This window comes from Camponotus floridanus, unplaced genomic scaffold, assembly GCF_003227725.1.
Source record: "Camponotus floridanus strain SB8 unplaced genomic scaffold, Cflo_v7.5 scaffold345, whole genome shotgun sequence".
Lineage (NCBI taxonomy): Eukaryota > Metazoa > Arthropoda > Insecta > Hymenoptera > Formicidae > Camponotus > Camponotus floridanus.
In genome coordinates, this window is record NW_020229487.1 from 31019 (window position 1) to 44609 (window position 13591).

The following is a 13591-nucleotide window of genomic DNA, read 5'->3' on the forward strand; positions in this document are numbered from 1 at the left end:
CCAATCGCAAAAAAGAACAGGAAAACATAAGCAAATATCCATGGGGCTTATACTAATACTTAATGTCTTGCGACGCTTTTTCAATTCTAAATGTTTTATTCTCGCGGGGGAGCGGAAGCGCCGTCAAAAACACAAGGGTTTATGTACTCGCGATCGGTGGGACGGGGATGGAGGGTGGCCACGCGCGAGCCGCGGCGGAGCAAAGGCCATCTCGTTACCTCAGAACTGGGCGCCAGGTACGGTCTCTCACGTACCAGTTTCACAAATTCTTCGAAAAACGCGAAAGAATACAACAGCCCGCTTCGCCACGGGCGGGCTAGCTTGCCTAACGGTAGAGGGGCGGGGTTTGCAAGAAAAAGTGAATTGATTGAGCGAGCTTATAGAATTAACAGACAAAGACGGACACAGAAACTACGGACGATCGCCAATCAAATAAAGAACGCGAGATTTAATAAAAATAAATAACAGATTTATTAAGAGAGAAAATGATAATATAAGTGATTAACAAAAAGAAGTAAAAATCGATACAAACGGAAAACAGAGACAGTGTACTAGACATGGACTGACAATAATTCCCGAAACGCTCGAAAAACGCGCGATATTCTACGGCGGTCTACCCAAGCGCGTCTATTACGGAAGCTTCCTGAGAACAATAATTCCTATACAGAACCCTGATAACTCAAATTCTCGATAACGGTCGTATCACGCGCGAGAGAGAGAGAGTGCGATAATACCTGCCTATCCTTCGCAGTTTCGACAGCCTCGCGGAGATCTTTCTAAGTAGCTGCGTATCTCGCAATTTTCCTCCGAGCGTACTCGAAGTCGACAACCCCGAAATCAGATAGCCGATTAGTTACGCCATACGGGAGAGATATTAATTCCGCGAGGAGAGATCTCGCATACGACGGGCGGACGATACCGGCGAAGTTCGATAGCCGGCGGCGGTCGGAGATTTTTCCGCCTTTTTCGGCGACGCTCGCAACTCAAATATTTCTGGCAATCGGGGCGATGCGACAATGTCGTGTCACACCCCCGATACCTTCGACAGCGCGAGAATTAATAATCTTCTCGTATCAAGGAAATAAGGAAGGCCGGGCGACAGTCCCGCACCGCGCCTCCTTCGATAGCCGCGATATTCGCCAGGAATTTCCTGACCTCGGATCTCAATACTTAGAATCGTGCGATACCCGCACACCGCGACAATTTCGAGGAATTACGTTCCTTCTTGTGAGACGGATAACTCACACGCACACAATAAACGCGACCATAATACTCAGTTTCGCTCAAGATTCACGAACGACCATTAGAATACACGAAGACTCATTAATCACGACTAATTACTTCCACAGACTCGCTCTGAGACATATTTCAGAAATGCGAGACGCGGCTTCGACAACCAACGACAGCCCGTGCGAACTACGCATTTCTCGCGATTTACGACGCACGCGGTCGATATCCAATGGTCGAATGCTACGCGTATTACGCACCCTGATACCCGGAGAGAGACAAGAATTACCCTACGATCGCACCTCCGTCACTAGTGTCCGCGCTTTCTCGGTCGCTTGTCTCCGGTCGCCCGAAATACACCAAAATCGACCGACTCGGCAGAAGGCTCGAGCGGTCGCGATAAGCCGTAATGGCGACGGCGACAGAACGGCCGGCGAGCGGACACAATTATTTACGCGGTACGCAATGTTCGTGGGCAACCTCACCGATGAAGTCTTCTCCCGGCTGCGGGGATGATCCTCGGTCTCGTCCTCGGTATCGTCTCGAGCCCACACGACAACACAGTATATAATACTACACTTCTTCGCCTATACGAGTCGAGCGGCTGCGACAAAGTGAGCCCTGGATCTCTCGATCCAGGGTCGATAGCGGGGTCGTTGGCCGCGCAGGGGGATGCGCGGACCCCTGGCCAATTAGCGGCCGACACGCGCGAGGTCCTGGCGCCTCGCGCGCCACGCGACGCATTATCGCGCCCCGCGCGAAATAGCGCCAAACTTGAATGTGGCCGCGGGCCCTTATATGGCCCGGGTGAGGTCCTTCCCGGACGTATCCTCTCCAGGAGGATGGCTATCGCCGCGGCTGTCATTCCTGGCTGTCGAGGGGGAGGCTATGCTGTCTTCCCCTGTCCGGACCCATCATGCCGGGCTTTCCGGGACAGGATCCTCCGCTCTCAGGAATGTCCTTTGGCTGTCGTTCCTCGCTGTCGTGGGGAGGTGATGTTGTTCTCCCCAGGTCTTCGGTGTTCGGTGGTGAGGTGCCTCAGACTCGATGCAATTATTAAAAGAAATACAAAAAAAACAATTAATCGGATACACAATTACTCTAATTCGCTCGTCTCTCCGGGGAGTACGGTAGCTCTCTCTCTCTCTCTTGACCTTTGGCGCGGCCACTCGGCTCGCGCCCCGTCAAAATTGCCGGGGCGGATAGACGCGACGGGACGGCCACGTCACAGTCTATTCAAAACTGGCGTTGTTGCCACGCACGCTCCGCTTTCTGCAGCTTATTTAATAATAATTTAAAATTTAAGATATGAGCACGCTATCATGTTGTCGAGGGCGCCTAATTTGCGTTCCACCCATTGCGCATCCAAATTTAATTCGTCGAATCTACTGCGCAGCCTGATCAAAATTCTAATACCATAGGGGGTTGGGGGGAGCCTGAGTGACCATAGATCACCCGCCGCGCATCCTCCCCAAAGCACCCCCTCCTACTGCGCAGCGTCCAAAATTTGTGCCAACGCTACTCATTTCAGAGCTCTTCACTAATTGGCGAATATGAATCTGCGCTCCTTTTTGCCCTACGAGCCTTGTTTCTGACGATATTAGCCATTCAGCGCAGAGATCCGTCCGACCAATAAGCGGCCAGGGGATATGCGCCGCCGCTTCGCCTTACATATATATATACTCTATTTATTTAATATAATAACATTATATATAATCGCCTTGTTTATTATTACATTACTATTTACATAGCAATAATAATATGAAACATATAAAATATTACAATATACCGCGTTTACGAACATGACACATGTTGCTCACAAGACGGCCGCTGTACATTTACGCCTGCAATATTGTTCGAAATGCGTAATCGATTATCTCAATGTAAAATTTCGCGTTGCTAAAATCCGTATTTCAAATCTAACGGGCGTCGAGAACTTTCTCGAGCTTTCGTTCGGTAAACAAAAACTCGAACGTTCGAGTCACCGCTCGTTTTTGCACCGCATAAAAACGCTTGAAATTGAGCGATTGACAATAACATTGTCAACCGCCGTCAAACTAAAACAACATACGGGCATGCGCGCCCATACGTCACGATCAGCTGATGGCCAATCAGCTGATCGAAAAAGGTCGTGCGCATGGCAAACGCCACAACGCTATTTCCTGACCTCATCGGCGGCCAATTATGCGTGGCGCCATGAGGTCACCGCCAAATTTCAAAGTTAATTGGGCCACGTCGCAACGGGGCCCAAAATCCGCCCGGTATATAATGAGCCCAGCGAGAGGGCACGCGGAAGTTTCGCACTTTTCGCTTACTATACCGCTTAATCTTACCGCTCAGTCAAACCGCAAATATTATACGTCAACCGCTATTCTTCTCGGACTTTGATTTTCCGCACGCACGATCTGTCACGCCGCTCGCGATTTCCCGCGCGTTTAACCGCTTCGCTTGTCGCACCGCTCGTTGCACTGTACACTTGTCACGGTCATCGTTGAACTCTAATAAACTATTGTTTGTGTGAATATCACGAGTTTCACTGCACTGGTCTATCCTCCACGTTCACGCAATCTCTTGCCGGATCCGCTCGCGAACATTTCTGGTCCTTCGAGCCGGATCTTTTCCATCATCCGCGTCCGGTGTTTCGTGAGTGATCCTCTCGTGCAGTTTGTGGAGTGAAGTGATCTCTGAAAAGACAAAAGGGATATTAGACATGAGTGCTGAAGTGAAGGTGCTGCTGGAAGCGCAGCACGACATTCATGGTCGGATCTCCCGCGCCGTGGACAATCTGAGGAAGATGGGCGTGAGCAACATCACCCGCGACGCCATCCAAGCTCGCCTCGGCATCCTGGACAATCTCTGGCAAAAAATGGAGACCCAGCATGAGCTCATTCGTGCGGCGCTGAAGGACAAGTACCAGGAGAGTGAGTACGCTGTATCTGATTTTATTGAAGTCGCGGAGAATACTTACGTGACACAACGTAGCACGCTGACCAGCTACGCTGAGAAGCTTAAGGGCGAGACGCCCGCCGCGCTCAGAGGCGAGTCGGACCACAATCGGGCTCCTAAAACCTCGTTGCCGCGCATCAAGCTTCCGACGTTCGCGGGATCTTACGAAGAATGGCCGTCATTCCGCGACCTCTTCCAATCAGTCATCGGGGCGAATGCGTCAGTCTCCGACATCGAGCGATTTCACTACCTCCGGTCTTGTGTCAAGGGAGCCGCTGAAAAATTGATAAAATCATTAACGGTAACCGGTGATAATTACCATCGCGCTTGGACGATTTTGTGCAAGCACTTCGAGAACAAGAGGGAGCTTATCCGTTCTAATTTCGCCGCGTTCACCTCCGTTCTCAAAATGAAGTGCGAGTCAGCGGGAGAACTCGGTCGCATTCACAACGCCGTAACGACCGCGGTGAACGCGCAGGAGAGTATAGGGAGACCCATCAACTCCCACGGTATGGATCTCCTCAATTTTCTCACCGTCGAATTGTTCGATTCGCGTACACGGATGGAATGGGAGTCCTCGACCTGCGACTCCACTGACCCGCCAGACCACGGCGCTCTCGTCAATTTCATCGCTAAGCGCATTCTCACGCTAAACGCCGCTAGGCCACGAGTATCGCAACCAAACTCCGATGGCGCGTCGCAAACCGCGAAAGCTCACCACACAAAGACCGGATCCGATCACTTGAAGTGCGCACTGTGCCAGGGGAAGCACACCCTCATGCAGTGTAACGACTTCAAGGCGAAGTCCGCGATAGACTGAAAGTCCTTTGTGGAGCAAGGTAGACTGTGCTACAACTGTCTCGGGAACCACATGATCTCCAAGTGCCAGTCTGTGAAGACCTGTCTGACGTGCAAGAGCAAGCACCACACTACACTGCACGAAGCCTACACTTTGCCCTCCTCCAACGAGGTGAACGCCCTGTCTGCGATGCACTCCTCGTCTGAGCGTAAAACGATCCTCCTCGCGACAGCTCGCGTGCACCTCACTGACCGCGCCGGGGATCTTCATCCGGTCCGAGCGATGCTCGATCAAGGATCCGAGGTGTCGATCATCTCCGAAGCACTGGTCCAACGGCTGAGACTTCCCCGCTCCCGCTCCTCAGTGTCCATAATCGGCATCGGCGAATCACGATCCGGGTCAACCCGCGGGAAAGTGGCACTCAGTCTCTCCTCGATGATCACCGGGGCCAAACTCAAGGCCGTCGCCTTCGTGTTACCACGCCTGTCGGCCTATCAGGGTTCTTCGGTGAAGAACCTCCCCTCCTGGCCTCACGTCCATGGTCTTGAGCTCGCCGACCCCAGGTATCAGGAGCTCGATCCGGTAGAACTATTGTTGGGCGCGGAAGTCTGCTCAACCATCCTTGAGGTCGGCCTTCGCAAGGGTGGTCCTCAAGATCCCGTCGCCCAGAAAACAGCCCTGGGATGGATCCTGTCAGGGGAGTCCAGCGCAGCACCCTTCCAAGGACCCCGTAACTCCTTGCAGTGCACTGTCGACCAAGAGCTCAATCAGCTTGTGCACAGCTTTTGGGAGCAGGAAAGGGAACTCCCCTCCTCTGTTGCCCTTAGACCGGAGGATCAAGAGTGCAAGACCCTCTTCATAAGTACTCACCAGCGAATGGCGTCCGGAAGATACGTAGTACGACTCCCGTTTTCTTCCCCGCCAACGTCGCTTGGTGGAACCCGTAAACCGGCTGAAAGCCTCTTGTCAGCGATGGACCTTCAGAGCAAGAGAGATCCTGAGTTCGGCGTCCGGTATCGGGAGTTTATGCAGGAATACGAGGACCTGAAACACATGAGTCCTGTGAATACGGTCGGTACCGCAGGATGCTACCTACCTCACCACGGAGTCCTCCGCCAGTCCAACTCCTGCAGCAAGCTCCGCGTCGTCTTCAACGGGTCGCAACGTACCGCCTCGGGGGACTCCCTCAACCGTCATCTGCTGATCGGCGCCAACTTGCTGCCAGCACTAGCTGATGTCCTCCTTCGCTGGCGCCGGCACCGCTTCGTGTTCGTCACCGACATCGAGAAGATGTTCCGGCAGATACTCGTCCACCCTGAAGATCGTCGCTTCCAGCGGATACTCTGGCGTCCAAAGGCTTCCGGCAAGATCCAAGAGTACGAGCTGAACACCGTGATCTACGAGCTCGCCTGTGCTCCGATCCTCGCTGTCCGCACTCTCCACCAATTGGCGGCCGACGAAGAGGCACGAGCCCCAAAGGGAGCAACCGCTCTGCGCCATGACTGCTACATGGACGACGTGATCACCGGGTCGGACACCTTGCAGCACGCGGTCGCCCTGCAGACGGAGCTCCGAGAGCTCTGCACGGCGGGCGGGTTTCCGCTGCGGAAATGGGCCGCCAATAGCGAGGCCATCCTTGAGGGTGTTCCTCCCGATCATCGACTCAAACAGGCACACCATTCCTGGGAGAGCGAGGTACACTCCACCTTAGGCCTGCGTTGGCATCTAGCCAGCGACGACTTCTCCTTCGCCATCCAGCCTCGAAGCACTGGCGAATTCACTAAAAGGCGAGTCCTGGCGGAAACGGCACGGCTATTGCAACGGCACCCCTTGGGATGGCTCGCTCCTGTGATCATCCGCGCCAAGATCTTAATCCAGTCGGCATGGTTGAAAAGGCTGGACTGGGACTCTCCGCTCCCAGCGGAGGACGCTCAGTCTTGGCAGCGCCTCCTCTCCGAGCTCCATTTGCTGGAGCACCTCCGAATAAGGCGCTGGCTGGGTGTCATTCGTCAGGATCCGACGGTCGAGATCCACGGCTTCGCCGACGCGTCTGAGCGTGGATACGCGGCCGTCGCCTACCTTCGCGTGTCCAGTACGGAAGAGACGTCCATCCACTTACTGGCCGCGAAAAGCAAGGTCGCGCCGATTAAGCCCGTGACGCTCCCACGGCTGGAACTCTGCGCTGCCTCCTTGCTGACCAATCTCGTGCACCACCTCCGGTCATCGTTGGAGGTGTCGGCGCCAGTATATCTCTGGTCCGACTCCAAGGTTGTCCTCCACTGGATCAAGGGTCATGCTTCACGGTGGAAAACCTACGTGGCCAATAGAGTGTCGCTGATCCAGGAGCGGCTCCCCGAAGCGCAGTGGCGACACGTCCCGGGTCAAGAGAATCCTGCCGATTGTGCTTACAGAGGGATCGCTCCGAGGGATCTGCTGAACCACCCCCTATGGTGGGAGGGCCCCTGCTGGCTTCTCGGCGACTCGTCACTATGGCCAGCCAGCGACGAGGCATCAATGGTCAGCGTTCCTGAAACAAAAACCACGGTATTAACGGCCATCGGCAAGGTCAGACCGGAGCCTGAAATACTCCTACAGTTCTCGACACTGCATAGGCTCTTACGTGTCTCTGCTTGGTGTCTTCGTTGGCGCCGGACCGCTCGTCATCCTCCCAGCGTCGCACTGCTCTCGGACGAGCTTGACGCCTCCCTCATTCGCTGGCTGAGAATCGTCCAAGGGATCCACTACGCCGCTGAACTAGCCGCCGTACGAGAGTCTCGCCCAGTGCCTCGCGGTAGCCACCTGGCCAGGCTGCATCCATTCATCGACGACGACGGGATCCTGCGCGTCGGCGGCCGCCTGAAACACGCAATACTCACTTACGATGAACGACATCCTATGATAGCGCCGCCCACTTCATGGCTCACCAAGCTCGTGATAGAGTCTTGCCACCGCCGGACGCTTCATGGAGGCACTCAGCTCACTTTGGGGCTCCTTCGCCTCCGCTTCTGAGTGCCGCAAGGTCGAGCAGTAATCAAGCGGGCACTGCACCGGTGCGTGACATGCACCCGCTGGCGAGCCCACACTCCACGGCCCCTCATGGCCGACCTCCCTCGAGGGCGAGTCACTCCAGCACGCCCTTTCCTGAGGACAGGAGTCGATTACGCTGGCCCGATATTCCTCCGCACTTCCAAGGGGCGAGGACATCGAGCTCACAAGGCGTTCATAGCCGTGTTCGTCTGTCTCTGTTCCAGAGCCGTCCATCTTGAGGTAGCATCTGACTACTCCTCTGACGCCTTCCTCGCAGCATTCCGCAGGTTCATTTCCCGTCGCGGACTGTGCGAGGAAATGTACTCGGACTGCGGAACTAACTTCATCGGAGCGGACAACCAACTCCGAGAACTCTTCCGCGCGTCGTCTTCCGACGGCCGTCGCATCTCTCGGGAAGTCGCCAAGGAAGGAATATCCTGGCGCTTCAATCCTCCCGCCGCGCCGCACTTCGGAGGCCTCTGGGAAGCGGCGGTGAAATCCATGAAACATCACCTGCGACGGGTGATAGGAGAGACTACGCTCACCTTCGAGGAGATGAGTACTCTTCTTTCACAAATCGAAACATGTTTAAATTCTCGTCCATTGCAGGCTTTATCAGATGACCCCGACGACATCACCGCATTGACTCCAGGGCATCTCCTAATAGGCGCCTCTCTACTGGCGGTCCCAAAGCCTTCCCTAGCCGAACGGCCTCCGAACGCCCTATCCCGGTGGCAGCTGCTGCAACGAATGCGTGACCACTTCTGGCAGCGATGGTCTCAGGAGTATGTCCACGCCTTGGCACCTCGATCAAAATCGCTCAACTCCGAGCCCGCTCCGGAGGTCGGAGCATTGTGCCTCATCCGCTCGGAGATCACCCCGCCTTCCCGATGGCCCCTCGCGCGAACACGCTGCATCCAGGAAGCGATGGCACGGTCCGCGTTGTGACTGTCCGCACCTCCACCTCGGATCTCGTTCGGCCAGTCGTAAAACTCGTCCTTTTACCGGGAGTCAAGGAGGCTCGCGCGTCCGTAGACGAATAATGCTCGGGCACTACTCTCCCCGCGTTGCGTAGAGTCTTGCGCGCCTCATTATATTGTACCTATTGTATATATCGTGTATATATTTTTTATTACAGCTGTCCGTCGTCCATCTCGCGTTCTCGCCGCGATTTCCCCATTCGCATATCACTAGTCACCCACTCACTGTACATTGTGCATCCCCGAGCGATGCACAATTGATCCCTATCAATCATTGCACTTCACATCGCACTACTTTTCATTATTTCACTGTAAATATTACCGTATTTCACTACCGCAACTCTTAGTCTCGCGAAAGATAGAAATCAACTGAACAACACGTGTTATCGTATTGCGTCACACATTCTATTCATCGATCGCGATCCAGATACCGCCAACTGAACCGCTCGCGACATCTGTCCGTCCCCGTTCATACTCGCGAATTTCGTCACGCGCTGACGAGGCGGGCGGGATGTTCGAGATGCGTAATCGATTATCTCAATGTAAAATTTCGCGTTGCTAAAATCCGTATTTCAAATCTAACGGGCGTCGAGAACTTTCTCGAGCTTTCGTTCGGTAAACAAAAACTCGAACGTTCGAATCACCGCTCGTTTTTGCACCGCATAAAAACGCTTGAAATTGAGCGATTGACAATAACATTGTCAACCGCCGTCAAACTAAAACAACATACGGGCATGCGCGCCCATACGTCACGATCAGCTGATGGCCAATCAGCTGATCGAAAAAGGTCGTGCGCATGGCAAACGCTACAACGCTATTTCCTGACCTCATCGGCGGCCAATTATGCGTGGCGCCATGAGGTCACCGCCAAATTTCAAAGTTAATTGGGCCACGTCGCAACGGGGCCCAAAATCCGCCCGGTATATAATGAGCCCAGCGAGAGGGCACGCGGAAGTCTCGCACTTTTCGCTTACTATACCGCTTAATCTTACCGCTCAGTCAAACCGCAAATATTATACGTCAACCGCTATTCTTCTCGGACTTTGATTTTCCGCACGCACGATCTGTCACGCCGCTCGCGATCTCCCGCGAGTTTAACCGCTTCGCTTGTCGCACCGCTCGTTGCACTGTACACTTGTCACGGTCATCGTTGAACTCTAATAAACTATTGTTTGTGTGAATATCACGAGTTTCACTGCACTGGTCTATCCTCCACGTTCACGCAATCTCTTGCCGGATCCGCTCGCGAACAAATATTCTTCTATTAATTATTATTATTTACCTTAATATTTACACAGTATAAAACATATAAACATTATAATTATTACAGTTTATGCGTCCATCTTGTATTACTTCTTGTCCACTAGCAATATTATTCCGGATAAGAATCGGCATTAATTCCAGTCGCACGTAAGAACGCGCCCGCATGCCACGTCTATGAGCGCGACACGTAATGCTCACAAGATGGCCGCCACACGTGTACCTTACGATATTTCTTCTACTCATTATTATTATTTAACATTAATATTTATACATTAATAATATAAAGCATATTAAACATTATAATTTACAATTTTAACTATATGCATCCATCTTGTATTGATTCCTGTCCGCTAGTGATATTGTTCCGCTTGAGAATCGGCCTCAACTTCGGTCGCACGTGTGAACGCGCCCGCACGCTGCATTTACGAACGCGATACCTGATGCTCTCAAGATGGCCGCTGCACGTATACATTCTCGCGTCACAGTCTCGTACATCGCGTTATTGCTTCGATTATCGGTTAATTAGTGCTGTGCGGATTCTTTAATTATCATCCTAACAGTTGTTTATTCTTGCAGAAAGCTGCAGTGCATCGGGAAACAGCCTCCGCTCCGTGAAGTGAAGCAATCGCGTGTCATGCTCGATACATGTCGGTCCGAGATACGCATCTCCCAGTGTAATACAGGAGACATCTATTAATTATTAATTAATCACGCTGCCCGCCCCCCATTAAGAACAGAGGATGCAGGGGAGGAGAGTAGTCTCCCAAAAGCTAACCTATGCATTTCACGCTCTATTATATACTGTAAGTACACCACTGACACTCTATTGTTATTCATATTCTCATCTTGTAATTGTTCTATGTAACTAATCATAAATTATTCCTATTATTACATCCTATCCATAATTAATTAATTAAATAACGTGTACTCGCTTATGGTTGTCAAACCTGACATTTAACGCATCAATTAATAGCTATTAATGCATATACACACGCTTATACACAAGATTAACTTTTATCTTTTATCTTTCCAGGGTATCAATATTTCAGTAAGGCTGTGATATCAAATCATGTTGCGTGGTGCAGAATCTACTCCTCTATCAGGTGACAATATATATATTATTATTTAACACTCATTTATTAACATCTGTGTACAGCACGCGGTTCTACGCTATTATTTTATACTTATGCTTATCACTCTTATTCTTTTCATTTTCAGATATCTGCAGCCCCTGACTATAGAAGATCGTCCACTCATATTAATCAAGAGGCTTCGTATCATTTCCATGCTGTAAGTTACTATCCATAATCAATATATAACTAGTATTTTACAACTATCATTAGTTCGATTATTGTATACACAGATATTTACCTATTATTCATCGTCAATCTATTAACAACATTGCTCTTTTATTTTAGACATTTCCAAGCAGCCCGTGGTGACGGAGAGCTAACGCTCATCGACATCAAGCAAGAGCTACATGTCAACTCAATTTTAGCAAAGTTAGCTACACATTTTATATTGCTTATAATATATATATATATATATATATATATATATATATATATATACACGAATATGTACAGTATTCAGTTTTGACTTCTTTTCAGGATTTCGATGTTTTAATATTTCAATATTTCACGGTACCGTGATATACATCCAATCCTGTTGCGCAGTGCAGGATCAACTCCATCGTCAGGATGCAAAACATCATTTTATTATCATATCTGACTCTTATTAATTAACATCTATGTATCATACACGATTCTACATTAATATTTAATTCCTTCTTTTTATAGATATCTGCGATTCCTGACATTACAGAGTCGCCTGCTCGCATTAGTCAAAAGGCTACGCACAATTTTCAGCATGTTATGGGTTACTATTTATTTATTTATTTTTAACTATTATGTAAGTAACATATTTTGCATCTATTAACGGATCATTTATTATATAAGTAAATATTTGCCCATTATCTATCGTCAGACTGTTTTAATCTTTAGCCATCGTTGTATTTACTGTTTACAATTCCTAACTGCATTACTATTTTATTTCAGATATTTCCACACAGCCCGTGATGACGGAGAGCTGCCGCTCATCCGCACCACTCCTGGGCTGCATGTCAGCACAATTTATTCAGAGTTAAAGTACGTATTCTATATTATTTATTTATAATTACGCTATAAAATAGATTATACCGCGCTTCCTGTTAATTATCACTATCTTCGCTAGCTATTTCATCTCGACTTTTGAAATCATTTATTACTGTTTTCCAATATTATAATAATTATTTATTATTATTCTAATATCACTTTTATTATGTATATATTATTATTTAACACTCATTTATTAACATCTATGTATAGCACGCGGTTCTACGCTATTATTTTATACTTATGCCTATCACTCTTATTCTTTTCATTTTCAGATATCTGCAGCCCCTGCCTATAGAGGATCGTCCACTCATATTAATCAAGAGGCTACGTATCATTTCCAACATGTTGTAAGTTGCTATCCATAATCAATATATAGCTAGTATTTTACCACTATCATTAGTTAGGTTATTGTATAAACAGATATTTACCTATTATTCATCGTCAATCTATTAACAACATTGCTCTTTTATTTCAGACATTTCCAAGCAGCCCGTGGTGACGGAGAGCTACCGCTCATCAACATCAAGCAAGAGCTACATTTCAACTCAATTTTAGCAAAGTTAGCTACACATTTTATATTGCTTATGATATATATATATACACGAATATGTACAGTATTCAGCTTTGACTTCTTTTCAGGATTTCGATATTTTAATATTTCAATATTTCATGGTACCTGTGATATACATCCAATCCTGTTGCGGAGTACAGGATCAACTCCATTGTCAGGATGCAAAACATCATTTTATTATCATATCTGACTCTTATTAATTAACATCTATGTATCATACGCGATTCTACATTAATATTTAATTTCTTCCTTTTATAGATATCTGCAATTCCTGACATTACAGAGTCGCCCGCTCGCATAGTCAAAAAGGCTACGCACAATTTTTAACATGTTATAGGTTACTATTTATTTATTTATTTATTTATAACTATTATGTAAAGTAACCTATTTAACATCTATTAACGGATCAGTTATTATATAAATAAATATTTGCCTATTATCTATCGTTAGACTGTTTTAATCTTTAGCTATCGTTGTATTTACTGCTTACAATTCCTAACTGCATTACTATTTTATTTCAGACATTTCCACACAGCCCATGATGACGGGGAGCTGCCACTCATCAACACCACTCCAGGGCTGCATGTCCGCACAATTTATTCAGAGTTAAAGTACGTATTCT

At 49.1% G+C, this 13591-nt stretch overlaps 1 protein-coding gene across 1 annotated transcript; it reads left to right on the forward strand.

The window, feature by feature from the left end:
* The first annotated feature begins 5044 nt into the window (after nt 1-5044).
* On the forward strand, nt 5045-7981 carry LOC112638676. Its single transcript, XM_025410788.1, has one exon. The coding sequence runs from the start codon at nt 5045-5047 to the stop codon at nt 7979-7981; it is 2937 nt and encodes a 978-aa protein (XP_025266573.1).
* The last annotated feature ends 5610 nt before the right edge of the window (nt 7982-13591 follow it).